Genomic DNA, 18,036 nt, shown 5'->3' with positions numbered 1-18,036 from the left:
ATCACAGAAACATTCAGTTTGAGAGAAACCATTCATTTCAGAGTCAGCTAAACTTGAAAATCATATAACAGAGTCATAAATGAACTTGACCAAAAGGGAAATATGCATTGTAGCATAACACTAAAGCAGAAGGTAAATTTAGTTCTAACATTTCAGAGAACAAAAGTTCATAAATGAACTTGATTGCATTTCTTCGAGTTCATTGATGAACTAGTATACTATCCAGCTTGGTCTACAAGGTCTGGAAATCATCATGCCACTCTTCAGTTGGTGCATTTTGTGTCATTGGGACCTCCTCTGCTTGCACATATGATCTGGATTCATCTGGTGGAAACATGATGTTCCATAGTCCAGCTCCTGGTCCTGTCCTTCCTCCAGTGTGACTTCTCCCAGTCCCACTCCCAGCTCCTCTCCCAGTCCCTCTTCCAGACCCTCTTCCAGTCCCACTCCCAGCTCCTCTCCCAGTCCCTCTCCCAGTGCCTCTTCCAAGTCCTCTCCCAGCTGCACTCCCAGTCCCTCTCCCAGCTCCTCTGCCTACTCCAGTTGCTTTCCTTTTCCTCCCTCTTGCATTTTCAGTTGCCTGGTAGCTAGCTTCAGGTATATCTTCTGTCACTCCTCTTCTTCTAACCCTGCCTGCTGCCATAGTAGTTGTAACCCTTGGAGGGGGTATGTTATCTCTTGCATTTGCAACAAAAGATGATTCTGGAAGAGGTCCATGATCCATAGATGGCACATATGCTTTCCTCTCCTAAGTAGGAACAAAATTTCAGAGATAGTATCACAAGCAGAATTGAAGTTCTGAAGAAAAATATAGTTTTGCATAACAAAGGCCTTACCATTTGCTGCATGAGAAACACCATTGACCCTGGTGTTTGAGTTGGGTCCATGTGTGGGTGCACTGTGTGTGGCATTATGTTCTGAAAAAAGGGAAAGAAATTGTCAACTCTATCTGTCAGTGTGTAAAATTCAGAAAACATTCCAGTAAATTTAATATTTTTTCATCTTACAGAAATGACAGAAGGATCATCATATTCCTCTTCACCATCATCATCTGCATCAGTACGAACAGGCTGCGGTGCATCTCTGTTGTTCTCCTCCCACTTGTTGTGCCCTTTCTTGTTGTGATTAGCTCTTCCACACACAGAGCAGTGCATGGACACACCATGCTTTGTTAGTTTCTTCCCTCCATCTTTCATGATCTTCTCCTCTGGATCTTTTTTTCTGTTCCTCCTTGGTCTGCCCATCACCTTAGTGTACATCGGTGGATAGACATCAACACCGTTCATCTTTCTCCAATGTTCCCTGTCTCTAACTGGCTTTATGTTGTACCCATAAGCTTTCTTGTAAGTTTGTACAGAATAGCACTCGTGCACTAGACTTGCAGGATCTAGTCTCTCCTCTCTAGCACATGCTATTGCATGGTGGCATGGAATTCCTGACAAGTCCCATCTTCCACAGTCGCAAGTTTCCATGTTCAGATCCACTATGTAGGAATGGTTCATTGAGACCACTTTGAAAACCTTTTGACCAGCTCCAAATACCATGCAGTGAGCAGCCCAATCAGTAAATTTGTCTAGTTTTTTCTTAATCTTGGGGCACAGTCTACCACTCCATTTCCTATCCACTGCCACTTCCTTTTGCTTGTTGTATATCCTTGCTGTTATCTTGTTGTTTATGTTCTCCACCATGGATAAAATTGGCAATTCCCTTTCTGGCAAAATCCAACTATCAGAAGAACAAACATACCCGTTAGTGCAGCAATACAACAAGACAAACTCAAAGAGCCATATTGCAATGTTAAAGTTGAAGCATATTAGTACATAACATGCCTACCTATTAAATACTTCAGACATGTTATTCAGCAGGATGTCACACTTCGGAAAAGGATTAAAAAAGGCTTTAATCCATGACCTTGGAGGCCATTTCTCCACCCATTTATATGCACCCACACTGTCTGCCAGCATCTTATCCATAACTTTGACATATGTTGGATTGTTTGTTGCTCCTGCAATTGCCCATAGATTGTTCTTCAATTGTTCCCCCTTGTGAAGCTTGTGGAAATTCTGGTACATATGTCTCACACAAAATCTGTGTTCAGCATCTGGCCAAACCTTTGAAACTGCTGCTATGAGACCCTGCAAATCACATAAATAGTGCCCCTCACATAAATATATGGTCTAAACACTTCAGAGTAGGTATAACTATATGAATTAGATGAATGAGCAGAATGTCACATACCTTTTGCTTATCACTCATGATTGTGTATGGAGAGGTGTTAAAAATGTTAAGATCATCTTTCAGACTTGCCAGAAACCACTCCCAGCTGCTAGTAGACTCCACTTCGACAACCCCAAATGCTATGGGGTAGATGCAATCATTAGGGTCAATACCCACTGCTGTCAGCAAATTTCCTTTGTACCTGGTCTTAATGTGACATCCATCTATAAAAATGATGGGCCTACCTCCCAATAGCCAAGCTCTCTTGCATGCATCCAATGACCAATATAGTGTAGAGAAGTGTTCTTTTGTCTGCTTAAGCTTTTCATCAAATATCTCCTTTGTGCATAGATAGAACTTGCTGCCAGGGTTTGTGTTCCTCAACTCCTCTCCATAATCCCACAAGTGATTGTACTGGTCATCATCGTCACCTCTGATCTGCTTCACTAATTCTCTTCTAGCTCTACCCAGTTTGGTCCTACTTGGTATGAGATTGTATTCTTGCTGAACCTTCTCCTCAAACTTTTTCAAAGGCATCTTCTCATTGTCCCTAAACTCATCTCTGAATTTTTTGGTTAAAAATGGAGCAGTTAGACATTTAAGTTTCCATGTCTTAGGGCAAGTGTGCTCATCACAGTACTTCTTTACAATTAAGCTGTCTTTCCTGCTGTCCTTCACTGCTTTCAGATACCATGGGCAACCATCAGTGCATATAACTTCAACTGTCTTTGATGTGTTTCTTGTCTTTTTAATTGAAACTCTGTTCCTAATGCTATAAGAAGTTATAGCATGTCTTAGCTCTTGCACACTACCAAACACCATGCCCAACCTAAATACAGGAGCATTCAAATCAGTCTCTGGATTGAAACCTTTGAAGTGGTACTTCAACTTTTCCCTCTCTTCTTTGGATAACATGATGTGGGGGTCATCAAGAGCATCTCCTGCTAACTCTGTTTCATAGTCACATGTTGTAACCTTTTCTCTATGATCATCCACTTCTTTGTCAACATGATCTTCAAATAGATCATCATCTCCATCCTCTACATCAAAGTCACCGTCAAAGAATTCCTCATCAGTTTCTGAATCTGAACCAACTACTGCATCTTCTTCCTCAAATTCCTCATCAGCACATCCTGAACTTGATCCTTCAGAAAACAATCTCCTGGCCCTTGTTTTCCTCCCCATACTTGGCTCGGTGACAACTGTAGGTGAGCTAACATTTTCTTTGCCCTTGTTTTCTTTCCTTGGAGTTATGATCTTTGGCAATTCAGGAACACCTTCACCTAGTACATCATCTCTCAGCAAACTATTCAGTGTCTCTCCATGATCTATGATCAGCAACAAATTCTTGTGTTGTGTCGTAGCAGCTACCATTGCAAGGCTGTCAGCATCACATTTCATTTCTTTCATTCCTTCACTAAGTGTCCTTCCAGGCTGGCACCACAACACATCATGCTGATGTCCACTAGCTTTGTCATAACCTAGCTGTTTCAGAAAATCTTCAATCCACAATATAGACCATGTGTCACTATCACAATTGTCAAACCAATCCACTGCATAATCCATGTAGGTACTATTACTGCCAGTTCCACAGAAAAACCCCTTGTGGTGAATCTCAACTGTGAATAGTCCATCAAAATCACCTGCAATGTATGCAGTGCAATAATATTCAGATAACAAGACACATACATATTCAGTGAATAGTGAACCAGCTATTAGAGCTAAAATTCAGTTAAAAAACAATGCAAACACATAGTGTTTCAGTCAGCATTACCAAACAATCTAATTAAGTCATGTTAAGGCCTAACTTGGCCTACATGTTCACCTATTTTGAAAGACAATAGCCACCAAATTAGTGCACACTGCCTAAAAACAACAGATAAATACATACAGTCCCAACTTTCAATTAACAATTGCAATGCAGATCTTCAGTTAAGAAATGTCGAAAAATTCAGTAACAACTGTTCACATCTTCAGTTAACTGTTCACATCTTCAGTTAAAAAAGCAGGGGCCTACTAAACCTGGGCTTAACCCTATCCTACAAACAAATGCGTAGGGGGATTTCAACATCATCTGCAGACTAAATTCCATCCGCAGGCAAAATCATCAAGAAACCATAGATTTTTTGTGGCCGATCGAACTGACAAAAACCCTATGAAAAACAGGGACGACAAGGGATTGTGCAGGGGGAAACAAGGTCTTGCTCACCGTACACAGGAGCTGCCTCGCCGGGAGCGTGGCGACGGGGCTCCATCGTTGTCGACGCCGCCGATCCACGCCTCCAGATCAACGCCGCCTCTGCCTTCAAACGCTTGGGAGGAGAGACATAGGAGGAGAGCTCGAGGCAAGGGAGTCGAAGCGGCAGGGTCTGCGCACTCTTTTCGCGATACGTGAGGTCATATAGGCAAAAACGAAAGGGCAACACTGTACAGCCAAGGCGGGGGCCTATTTGCGAAAAAATATTAAATCTAAGGTTTTTTTTGAAAAATCTCCGGCCACAAGCCCGCGCCCGAGCCCTCTGGTCACTGACAGCGGGACCCCCGCCCAGCTGGCTTGCTTAGTCAGCACTTAATCCGTATCAAAACGAGAAAAGCACCGTATGTGCACGCCAGAGCCAAGTTTTTTCACCACATTGTTGTACGCCACAACTTGTGGCACCAAAGTGACCATCCACGCCAAGTTGTGACACCACCAGTGTAATTACCTCTTAAAATATCTATAAGTTCAGTTTGTTGAATATGCTTATATCGATGGGTTATACATGGGTGAGTGTGCCTGCAGGTATGTGAGTGTCTGCACGTGCAATTTTCTCAAGAAAAAAATGCAACGTTGGTCATAGACTGTACTACCTTCATTCTGATTTATTAGTTTTGTATTTAGGGTCATATTTTAGTCATGATTTTAACTAATAAAAAATTACCTATACACAAAAAACAATATTTACCAAAAGCTAAGTTCAAATACGAGTCAAATGATATAATTTTTGGTGATATGTATTAATATTTTGTTAGTTAAATTAATGGTAAAAAATTGATACAAAATACGAACGGGGATTATAAGGTTTGAAAGTTTGACATGCATAGTTTGCCAAACATTGTCCAAACCGTCCTCGTTTGATCCAACGGCCCTGGAGATAGCCGGTGCGGTTGCCCCATCGGCCATCGCGACAGAGCACCGGCAGCAGAGCGAGCGAAAGGAAGCCACGACAGCAAGGGAGGAGGAGAGGCAGCCGTCGCCGACACTGATCCCACGAGCGGATTAGAGAACTCGCCTCCATCGAAGATCTGAATCCCCTCCTCCTGCTTTCGGAACTCGGATCATTCCTTCCTTCATTCCCGATCGATGCGGCTACAGCCTCCTCCGGATCCGCGGATCTAGCCTTCTCTGCTGCAGCAGCAGCTGCCGCTGCTCGATTGATTGGTGGGGAAGATGAGGTTCTGGAGGGACGGCGGCGCGAGCGGGAGCGGGCGGGACCTCAACGGCGGGATGCCCTACGGCCAGGTGCGCGTCCTCGTCGTCGGCGATTCAGGTCAGTCTTCCGATTTAAGAACTCGTATCTTACCTAGGATGGGACACGTTCGGACGCTCTAGGAGGCCTTATGGTACGGTTTGAGATCCACGGCGTTCATTACAAGTCGTTACACGTTAGCACGAGAATGTTATCATTAATTCTAGTACTAGTAGGGCACATCTAGAGTTATTGCACATCTAAGTGATTCAATCAAACATAAAAAGGAAATGAAAAGAAAAAAAATAAAATACCCGCACGAATCTCTGCGTAAAATCAAGGATATATGACTTAGACGTGCTTTAGCAAAACATTAACTTTGGTACGCCGGGCGAAACTGGTTTCAAAATCTGTCTACATTATATTCACCAACCAACTGAACATGATTTATTTTTAGGGGCTATTTAGCAGTTGCCTTAATAGTTGTTCATAAACCGGGTGTTCCGATTCTAAATGTGGTGTGGGTTTCTTCTGCCTTGAGTTGTATATATATTGAATAGATGGACAAACGGCAGCTCCTTATTAGTTTTAGGATTTACTAGCACAACACCCGTGCTTCGCTATGGAGCAGACACCAGCTGACATGAACAAGGTGAGAATGCAACTAAATGAATCAAACAGATTATTAAGTGATATCTATAAGGTCAATTAAACATTTGAAAGTGGCAAGCACAACTATAGCACACAGAGTGAGCAAGACGCGGTTCTTGACGGTGGAGACCTGAAGACAGCATTGTGGTGGCTGCCACAACTGTCCATAATGTTGGCCTCCATCTCGATAGTGCCTTTGCAGGTGAGCAGGATTTGAAACAAGGGTCTGTCTCCAACTCCTTAACCACGGCCTCCACGATGTCTAACGTGATGGAGCCAGATTGGAGCAAGTCCACGTCAAGACGGCGTGGCAACTGTCCATGGTGTTGCGCTGCATCTCAATGGTGCTGGTGTGGATGAGTGCAGAGCCCCAGCCGGAGTTGAAACAAGGATTCGTCTCTAGCTCCTGCACCAATCACGGCATCCAGCCTAGATGAGGCAGACCGGAGCAAGTCCGCTGACTGCCATGTCCAAAAATCGACCTTCCCCCAAAATCAAGAAGCGTTCTTGGCTGTTACACCCTACACATCTAGAGTTATTTCTTAGTTGCGTTTAGAGCCTAATGCAGAAATGTAAGTTCTCTAGACATGCAACTAGGTGTTACACCCTACACGATGCATTACAACAAGCTAGGAAGCTACACAAGGAGTCAAACAAGCAAGTAATAACTAGTAAAGCTAGGGTTAAGAAACAACCGAAAGTGATGGAGACGATGAGTAATCCAAAGTTCACACACTTGGGGGTGTGCTAATCTCCGCTGGAGAGGCGGGGAACAACGAATGCTCCCTCGACAACGAATGCCTCACCTTATGTCTCCAAGAACCTTTGTCAACAAATGTCCAAGTTCCCTCTCACTAGGGGTAGCTCTTGGGGCGAGCTCCAAACCCTCACAAACGAGTCCGAGGCACAACGAATCGAAAGCTCCCGGGAAATACCAACCGTCTAGGGTTCCCCACAAACCTAAGAGTAACAAGATTAGCTAGGATCATGTGGGGAATCAACAAGCTCGAGTTTTGATTGGATGGATTTGTAGGGGTGATCCTCTTGCTCTCTCTAAAATATGGAGTAGATTGAGTGGCTAGAGAGAGAGAGAGAGAGGAATTGAAGGTTTAAGCTTTTGGATCATTGGAGGAAAGAATAATGGAGTTGTCACCCTCCTTTGGAGCAGAAGGGTGCCTTATATAGGTCCACCAAAAATCAGTTCGTTATGCTTGCTGTCCAGAAAAGTCGGACAGTCCGACCAAAGTAGGACAGTAACTTATCGAAATGTTTGACCCAATGTCCAACCCAGCCTTCGACTTTATCCAGAGCCCTAGACAAAGTCGGACCCCATGTCAGATAGTCCGACAATGGTCGGATACTCCGATTTGGTTCAGACAGAACAAACAACAACAAAGCAGGGGATGATTAGGCGCTCTTTCTCTCATAGGATGTGGGTGTATTTGGCTTTGATTTGTTTAGTGATTCCCACACAAGATTCATCGCGAATCCCCTGTTAATAGTACAACGTACCTATGACTCAAAAACGAGAAATCGTTGGTATATAATTTTGGCGTACCGTCTTCTTTTGTCCTTTTAGCTTGGGGGGTCGCCAACCAACCATATGTTTTATTTCCATTGATGTGTAAACTGGACACATGTGCGGAACATAGTTAGTCATCTAATCTCTATTGCCATTAACACCAAAACCCTCATTAGGGGCGGATGCCCTTTCACTTGGCCAAAAACCGCCGCCGGAATGCCATGAGGCTTCTTCAGGAGGCAGGGAAGATTCTGGGAAACACCAGGGCGCACCTTGTACAACTCAGTGGTGGCGGCGACTTACTGGCGTTGGTCTCGTCGCTGTGGCGGTGGCTCGATGGAGGGTTAGGGATTGTTCGACGGTCTTCCTTGATGGCTTCTAGCGTGCTTTTCCACTGGATGAGACACCCTCCTCCGAGTCTATTGGTGATGTAGTCGTGGGCGCCGTCCTCCACGCCTCCTCATTGGCATGTTTCCGTATTCTGTTGACCGTCCTTGCCGAAGCACCTGACATGGAGTCCTCCGCGTCAACGACACCATTCCCCACTGCAGGAGGGAGTATCTGAGGTGAGTGGCCACAGCGTGGCTGCCTCCCCACACGGCGACATGCTCACGGATGCCACCCCTCCACGCTTGGAATCAAGGGACAAATTTTGAAAAAGGAATGAAGAAAACCCTGAATGTGTGCACCGTTTTGAAATTGAATCATGGCACCATCTACTTTTTTGTAGTATTGTAGCTAGAAATAGCTAGTGTTACAGGATATACGTTTTCAGGGTTTCTGAGTATTTATCCGTGGCTACCCTGGACTATCATCGGGATAGTACGACAAGAACATGCAAACACCAGGGCGAGTGAGCAATCTAAACATCATAATCAAGGTAAACCTCCTCAAAGCCCACCCTTGTGGAAGTTTTATTAGAGGAAGCAATTGGAAATTTAAAAATTTCTTGAAGCGTCAGTGAACGGAAGCATGAAGCTACATCTTCAGAAAGGGATGCTGCGAGGTTGGTGATTAATTACCAGGTCCTCATGCTTGATATGGAGGTTGACCTCCAGGCGCTCGGAGAGCTTGTGGGTGCACTCCAGCGGGTCTCGATGGCCACATCGTACACCTTGGAGGCCAAGTGCCATGGAGGCACTTGGCCCATCCAAGTCGTCTACCCGGTCCTACCCAGCTCCGTGTTCCCTCATGCCTACAACGGACCTGCTCCCGCTCTACAAAGACTCGGGCACCAGGTAATTTTCAACTCTGTATGAAGAGAATGGGAGAAGGACGGCGTAGTTGTTTGGGACAGACTCAGAATGGGAATACCTGCAAAAGAAAAAGGACTAAGCTGGGTCCAGCTAAGAGACAACTGGACTCTACCCACAAACAAACTTTTCTACTAGGATTCATACACACCCTGGTACTTCTAGACTAAGCTTAGGAGACAATTGGACTCTTAAAATGCCACAACATTACCCCCCTTCTCTTGGAAGCAGCTTTTCCTCAAGCTGCATATTGGATAGAGCTGACTATTCCTGCATGTTAGCTGGTCCCATGTTCTTTCTTTTATAAGCACGCCTCCAGTAGCTGTTCATGAAGTTAAATCCTGATAGAGTTCCTTGAACTTACCCAGCGGCTCCCAGGTGCTCTCTGTTGTTGGCAAACCATGCCATTGCACTAGAACTTCACACTTGTCTTGGCGTCGGCGTGCTTGCTCCACCTTTGCTGGTACTGGAATGACACGCCAATGTTCGATCAATGGAAGGTTTGGGTCAGATGCGGGTGGATCTCCATGAAATTTCTTCAACAGTGCAGCATGCATGGATACGTGCACCAGTAGGTAGACGTAGTCGATAAGCTACTGCACCAATCCTCTCCAAGACTTGATAAAGCCCACAATATTTTGGTGCTAACTTAGCATGTGCTTTGACCGCTAGTGATGCTGCCTGGCGGTTGTGCAGTCTGAGCCAAACCCAGTCTCCTACTGCAAATTCAAGGCCACGGTGCTAAGTGTCATGTTCCTTTATAGCTTGGAGAAGCCTGTCACGAATTTCCTTTAGGAACTCATCCCGCTCAACGTGGGAGCGCTCAACCGCCTCCACACATGCTGAGCCAGGCTCATATGACACCAACGATAGAGGCGTCCTGCCATAAACCACATGAAAAGGGCTGGTTTTGATAGAACACTGGAAGCTAGTGTTATAGCAATATTCTGCCCATGGAAATCACTTAATCCACTCACCAGGATGATCACATGTTAGGCAATGGAGATACATGGAGACGATTCAGTCGACAACCTCAGTCCCGCACATCAGATTAGGGATGGAATGCGGAGCTGAAATTGTTCACACCGATTCAACCAGACCATCTGGTCATCGTTGCCATTGAATGTGCGAAATTCCAGTTTGTGGTATCGATGCACACCCGTGGTATCTGCAATTTTGTGGACCCTGCAGAACAGCAAATATGAGGGCCTGGATGGCACTGATTGAGGAAACCAAAATCCTGTCTGTGTGTTGGGAGGGATCGTCTGCAGGCCCGGTGTCCTCTGAGATGATTCTTGGGACCAGGGCAGTTGCTGTTGTGTTAGAATTGAGGGTGTGGATGTCGTGGTTGGCACCAGGTTGGCAGTTGCTGTCGTGGTTGGCACTCAAAGAGGGCCATCACATCCGGTTTGATGACATTCCAGAAGGTCTGGAAAAGTTTCACCGGAAGGCTATCGGGGCCGGGGGCGGATGTCGGGTTCATGCCTTTGATGGCCTCCTAGACCTCTGCCTCATATAACGGGGCCGTGAGGGCAGCATTCTCGGCCGCCGAGACGGGCAAGTGCTCGGGCCAGAAGTCGGGAGCTAGCGCCAAACCGCTTGCCCTCCTTACAGGGCGATACATCCTTATATAAACCCTTTAGATATGTTACTGTTCTCTAAACAGTAATTCCACACACGCTGGATACTCGACTAAGTTGGGTCCATCTAAGAGACAACTGGACTCTACCCACAAACAGACTCTTCTAGTAGGACACATACACACCATGGATACTTCTAGATTAAGCTTAGGAGACAACTGGACTCTTAAGATGCCACGGCACTACACTGGTACAACGGTAAGAACCAATCCAGACCATCGAACGAACGTAGATCGCGGAGAGATGATGACCGTTAGATCTAGAGAAGCGGTAATTGAATAATCGGCACCCCAGTCTGAATATATGATACCGTAGTCTGAATAGTTGACACGGTGGTCGATGGAGAACAGACACGCGTGGACGAGGTGTTGGATCTTTACGATTCGGCGGCCCAATCCAGCTGGAGCAGCAGGCGGATGGGCTTCGATGGGGGCCGGATGCGTCCGGTCGGGCGTTTACACAAGGTGACATGCACATGGCGATGGGGCCGATCCAGCAGCCAGGGAAGCAGACGGACGGTCGTGAGAGGCTGGATTCGATTCGATATTGGAGGGGGAGCTCCTGTCTAGGCAGAGGAGGCAGCCCAGCAGTGGCCTGATCTGGCCAGGGCATTGCTGACTGTTGGAGGATGAGATCGATCCAGAGGAAAATTAATCAAAATGAGACCGAAAATATATTGATCGTCCAAGACCGATCTGAAGAAACCGATAGAGAGAGGAGGACGAGTCGCGGTGTCTGGAGAAAACTCTAAACCTTGGCTCTTGATACCATGCTAGAGGAGCAACTTGATTGTATTACCATAGCCCATGGGGAGAATATATGGTACAGGAGAGTTGGGGTACAAGGAAGGAAATCTAGACCAATATGACTACATACAGAAACCTAGACCAATACTAATACTCCTTAACGCATACCATTGTGATCAACTTGTAGAGATGCTCAAGTACTGTTTGTAGAAGTTTAACTTGTTACTGTTTAGTTTTAATGGACATGATGAATTTTCCTTTTCTTTTTCCAGGTGTGGGGAAATCTTCATTGGCACGTCTCATTCTTCAAGGTTCTGCGGTTGCTCGACCGACCCAAACAATTGGATGTACAGTTGATGTAAAAGTATGTAATGCAGTGTGCTCACTCCGTCATTTCAGCAGTATATTCTGATAGAATTGTTTACTCAATCGTTTCAGCATATTACTTACGGAAGCCCAGGGAGTTCATCTAATAGCATCGTCGGTGATGCTGAAAGGAACTTCTTTGTCGAGCTTTGGGATGTTTCAGGGCATGATCGCTACAGAGATTGCCGTTCACTTTTTTATTCACAAATTAATGGTACACAATTCTCTTTATACCAATCTAATATTCTGGCATAATATACATTTCTAATATTATTTGCTTCTCAACCAGTATTAACAACAAATTTTCTCATATAAAATACAGTGACAAATTTGCATATTTGCTACTAGCTGTTTAACTCACAACTGCTGAGCTTTCTGAGATTCTGCGACTTCAGTAATTGATTCTCTGGTGTTCCTATTTAACTATCTTATCACCACAAAGTGTAGATATCAACTTCTTTTAGTATGACTTTTCCTGATTCTCAATTTGATAGAATCAATGCATTCTTTCTATTGTGCCCGAGTGATTTCAGATATGCGTTTCAAGTTTTCCATAGCAACTAGGTATTACAAATCCGTGTAAGTACACCAGATAATACAGATCCTGTATTCACTTCTCCATAATTATTCATCAGGTGTCATATTTGTTTATGACCTATCTCAGAGGAAGACAAAGACAAATTTGAGCAAGTGGGCAGTTGAGGTTGCTGAGTCTGGGACCTTTTCAGCTCCTCTTGGGTCTGGTGGTCCAGGAGGTCTTCCAGTTCCTTACCTAGTGATTGCTAACAAAGTAGACATTGCTCCAAGAGATGGTAGAAGAGTTAGCAGTGGAAATCTTATTGATGTTGCTCGTCAATGGGTTGACAAGCAAGGCCTACTTCCATCGAGTGAAGAACTTCCACTTGTGGATAGCTTCCCTGGCAATTCTGGTCTGCTCACGGTAATTCTAATGTGCTCTTATTCACATCTTTCATGTGATGTCTTCACGTTTCCATGATAAAAGGACTTTACTGTAATGTGGTGGACTTTAGCAGTATGACTCTCAATTAAAATGTTCTGCTCTGCTCTCATTATTTATGTACTGGTTGGGGTTGACGTTGTTAGTGCCTTAGCAAATGATATGTTGACCTTTGGATGCAGGCTGCAAAAGAGGCAAGATATGATAAAGAAGCTGTGGTTAAGTTCTTCCGCATGGTTCGTAGCTTTGTGCAACAGAATAATTTTCGATTTGAGTAGCAGATAAGAATTCTTGGTACATAAGATTATTTACTAATGTTGTTGAGATTTATCTTTCAGTTGATAAGGAGGAGGTATTTCTCGAATGAACTTCCTGCCCCTAGCCCATGGTCTCTCACTCCCAGAGGGGATACCATTCTTCCTGTAGAAACCACGAATGACGAGGAGTTGTTCAAAAGGAAAAGGTGAGCTCTTTGTCTTACTTTTTTATGTGTTACTAAGAGCAGGCTAGTGCACTCGGTGCATTGATATTATCTTTGTACTTGTCCATCTGAAATGCATTTGACTGGCTATTGGTCAGGCCATCTTGTAGACACATTTTATTTCCCTCCTTGTTGCAGCTATGGCGGGCAGAGGTACAAATACAACGGTGTCGCCCCACTATCTGCACAGCAGAATGTAACTCTACCACTCACTCCCTCTCCGCAGCAGCCAATGTCCTCTTCCGCGGAGAACTACAGATACCACAGATTCTCGTCATCGGCAATTCCTGACAAAAACAGTAGTAGGACAAGTCGACTAGACATCAATTTATGATACATGGGCTCATAATCACCACGAAATACAACTTGCGACCTGGAAAAAGCACGTACTGCCGGGAAAATTTTGAATCCGACTTTCTGTATTCTTGAGAAGTTCTACTGTCTTACCGGCAACACGTGCATGTCGTCGGATATGCCTCTTTTTTGTTTATTTTTGTCTATCATTGTGGGATCAGCAGTTAGCATTTCTTTTGTATCTTGTCCAATATTTGTTGAACTGTGATTGTATTGGGATTGGAGACAATGAACATGTATAAAATCAGTAGAAACATTTTAGATGACTATAGTGTTGAACTGTTCTATTCATGATCTAAAGTCACCTGGAACAGGAAATGGGACTTAGATTTGACTGCAACTATTATTAACATTGTTCTGGATCACATTTAGACTGAATGCCAAGCTCATAATTTTGTTTATTTGAAACTTACTAGCAAAAGGGCCCGTGTGTTGCAGCTGGGAAAAAAAAATCATAACCTCCAATGGCCATGATCATATTTTGCTGCATCACCGAGATACACTACCACCCTTAATTTCGTGAAATCATGAATATTTTTTTTAAACTCATGAACATTTTTCAAAGTCATGAACACTTCTACAAATTTTCGAACATTTTCTAGAATTAAGAACATTTATACTATTTGCCAACATCTTTTTAAATTGTGAACATTTTTTAACAACTTCCTTGAATCCGTGAACATTGTTTTGGAAATTGGCGGAACAATTTTTCAAATTCATAAAATTTTATTGATTTTACAAACATTTTTTGAAATGCATGATCATTTTTTAAATCAGCGAATATTTTATGAATGAATAAACTATTTTGTAAGTCACGAACAATTTTTGAATTTTTAGGATATTTTTCCATTCATGGACTTTTTTGAATTGGCAAAAATTTGTTCAATTTCATTAACATTTCTTAATACATGAACTTTAAAAAAATCATGAACATTTTTTGATTTTCTAAACATTTGTTTTCAATATTAAGAATTTTTTTTGAATAAGCAAACATGTTTTATAAAAATGCAAACATTTTTTGAATCCACAAATATTTTATGATTTAGTATACATTCTATTTCAAAATTCTCATTTTTTGAATTTTCGGAACATTTTTGAAGTCCCAAATTATTTAAAGTGAAAAAAAAAACAGAAAAAAATAATAAAAATAAAAGCTGGCCGCCCGGACATGGGCCGACCCAAAGGGGCGCGCACGTCTTCTCCCCGCGCATAGGGCGCAGTATAGGAGGTCCCTTCTACATGAGCCGGCCCAGGCAGGGGATTCCCCGATGTGAAACATTTTTTTTTATCATTTATAGGTGACATTGGTGGGTAATATTTTGCAACTTTGGGGGCAATTTGCTTGATATATCACAAGAAGCAACAACCCCTTTATTATTAGGTATAGATTTGTGTGTCTCCAACGTCAACTGTCATTGCTTGTACTCCAACGACCGCAGCCGTCCATGTCCTTGTTGCCCTGTTCAAGGGCTCGGTATTGCCCGATGGCCTCATTTTCCAACCGCCTAACCTCAACATCCTCGCTGAGAGCTCCTCCTTAGCGCTTCAGGCGAGCCAATTGAGTGTTCGGCTAACACGATGCAAGGTGGAGCTTGGTTGCGATTGGAAAAGTTCGACCGGGGTCAGACATATAAGCCGAGTGGCCTAGAAAGTCTGGCGGATCGACAAGGATGTCAGGTGGAATAGAAGATGATGATGATTTCAACGATGATGACATAGGAGCGTGATGCTGATGGTGACTGATTTCCAGGCATGGCAACATGCAGCGATGGTCCGAGGGTTTGTGAGCTTCATCATGGCGATGGAGCTGGGTTGACTCAAGGTGGTGTACACATGGGAGCTTGAAGTCAACGGGCGTGAGGGTGTACTGATCATCTACCATGGATACATGTTGAAGTTGTAGCTGGAGTCTGATGGAAGACTTCACTTGATTCTAGTGGAGAGTCTGCGGTGTAAAACGTCGGAGAGTCAAAGCCTATTTGAGTGGGAAAAGCAACGGGCATGTTGTTCGGGCTATGGACAAGTGGTTCGAGGGATACGTAAAACTCGACATCTCTTGATGATGAACCGATGGGGGTTGAGGTGATTTGGGTTCGTGACCCAAGATACTCGATCGGGACAGCGGAGCCTGGACAGTAATAACGGCGATACGTGCGGTAAGCACGAGACATGACGCCAGACGAGGACACTGGTGGTCAGACATAGTGTGGAGATGGTGCTCAAGCCATGTTGGCGAGTTACAATGTTAATTTCGTGATTATGTCTATCCAGGTGGGCACATTTGAAGGTGGACTAGAGTTGACCATAAAGAATCTACGAAACTGATGGGAAGTTTAAAAATGTCAAAACCTAGGAGAGCACATGGTCATATATTCGGTGGCGTTCGGTGCACATGGCAAAATGTGGATGACAAATGTAGAATGAGACGAGTGCTAGAGCTATGAGGCATGTAAAAGACTATCCAGAAAAAGGGATGAGACAACCATGAATTTGACTCGAGATGAGTAAAGGTAACAAAAAATTCCTTCAAGTCCATGTATGCGGTTAACAATAGAAATGATGGTGAGCTAAAAAATTCTTATATGTGAATCCAGTATGCGAGTATTTTACTCTCACGCAGATTAGTAAAGAAGCTACCAGGGTGACGATATATCGATGTTGTCAGACATGATGACTTTATGGTCAATGAGCGATGGCATTGGATAATACTCTAGGAGATTGGGAATAGAAGACAAGAATGCAAAAGAACTTAATTTTCATGGGAGCTTTGACTATCATGAAGAAAAGAAGGAACTACAGTTGGAGGTGGAGCCATGTGAAGGGAGTAGCAGCGAAGCTCATGAATAACGATTCAAGCCCAAGGTACACAGACATTCGCACATGGCAGCTTCCATGTCGTGAGGTCATATTTGCCATGGTAGGTGTTAAAATATGTGTCCAATATTATGTGTATGAGTTATACTACACTTAGACTTGTAATTAGCGGAGGGTTATATAGGTGTTTGAGTCAGACATGTGTAACTCGATCCTATTATATAAAGGTACCACCCAATAGCCAAATAGACAAGGCGTAAGCTGGTAAGCTAGACAGAGATCACGAGAGGGACGACCCGAACGCCCATGGAAGGGATGGCCATACCGGCCATGGCGCGGTGATGAGAGCGCTATCTAATAGCCTCAGCGGGCTTATCGTCGACTGTACCATGTGATTTGATACATGCAAAGGAGCGCTCATAGTTATGCCTTCCTCTCATCTACACAAACAATTTTCTGGACTGGGCGACACACAAGAAAGAGATGGAGGAGGTAGAACCAGAGGCCAGAGCAGAGAAAGAGAGACCGAGATGAGAATTGCTTCACCTAGATCCATTCTAGGTTCCTCTGCCACATGATCCTTTCCACCATTGACAAAATTGCCGTTAGAGAGATTCCAGCTTGTAAGGCTAGGGTTTGTAAATTATATTCATACTTTAATTAAAATATCACAATCTGGTTAATCATTCATCTCATTGTGCTAAAGATGATTAACTTTCATTCGATCTTTGTATTTGGTTGTTATTTATCTCTAATATGTGAGCAATTTCCCTGGGCGTGGGAGGAGTAAGGGATTGATGAAATGTGGCTGTGACTAATTCTTATCTGGATATATTTGTGAGATTGTGTTGATGATTGATACATCTCCAACGTATCTATAATTTTTGATTGTTCCATGCTATTATATTATCAATCTTAGATGTTTTATATGCATTATTATGCTATTTTATATCATTTTCTGGGACTAACCTATTAACCCAGTGCCCAATGCCAGTTGCTATTTTTTCCCTTGTTTTTTTCTCTTTACAGAAAATCAATACCCAACGGAGTCCAAATGGAACGAAACTTTTTGATGATTTTTCTTGGACCACAAGACACCCTGAAAGCTTCGGGAGGAGGCCATGAGGTGGTGACATGCTCAGGGGGCGTGCCCCAGGGGGCGCCCCCAAGCTTGTGGACCCCCCATGGCTCTCCTAACCCTAATTTTTTGTCTATAAATTCCCAAATATTTCCCCAAGACTAGTGGGCACACCAAAAATACTTTTCTGCCACTGCAAGTTTCTCTCTTCGTGAGATCCCATCTGGGGACCTTTTTTCGGTACTCTGCCCGAGGGGATTCGATCACGGAGGGCTTCTACATCAACCTTGCCGCCCTTCTGATGATGTGTGAGTAGTTTACCACAGACCTATGGGTCCACAACTAGTATCTAGATGGCTTCTTCTATCTCTTTGATTTTCAATACAATGTTCTCCTCGATGATCTTGGAGATCTATTTGATGTAATCTTCTTTTGCGGTGTCTCTGTTGAGATCCGATGAATTGTGGGTTTATGATCAGATTATATATGAATATTATTTGAGTCTTA

General features: G+C 43.8%; 1 protein-coding gene across 1 annotated transcript; it reads left to right on the top strand.

Moving 5' to 3' along the window:
• Nucleotides 1-5,354: 5,354 nt before the first annotated feature.
• Nucleotides 5,355-13,900, top strand: LOC125506704 (small GTPase LIP1-like). Its single transcript, XM_048671453.1, has 7 exons — nucleotides 5,355-5,747; nucleotides 11,751-11,842; nucleotides 11,917-12,058; nucleotides 12,480-12,784; nucleotides 12,985-13,038; nucleotides 13,141-13,265; nucleotides 13,422-13,900. Exons 1-7 carry the CDS (start codon nucleotides 5,648-5,650, stop codon nucleotides 13,615-13,617), a joined length of 1,014 nt encoding a protein of 337 aa, XP_048527410.1. The 5' UTR covers nucleotides 5,355-5,647; the 3' UTR covers nucleotides 13,618-13,900.
• The last annotated feature ends 4,136 nt before the right edge of the window (nucleotides 13,901-18,036 follow it).

Source organism: Triticum urartu, chromosome 1, assembly GCF_003073215.2.
Source record: "Triticum urartu cultivar G1812 chromosome 1, Tu2.1, whole genome shotgun sequence".
In the NCBI taxonomy this organism is placed as follows: domain Eukaryota; kingdom Viridiplantae; phylum Streptophyta; class Magnoliopsida; order Poales; family Poaceae; genus Triticum; species Triticum urartu.
Note: the sequence above shows the minus strand (reverse complement) of the source record. Positions and strands in the feature narration are given on the sequence as shown.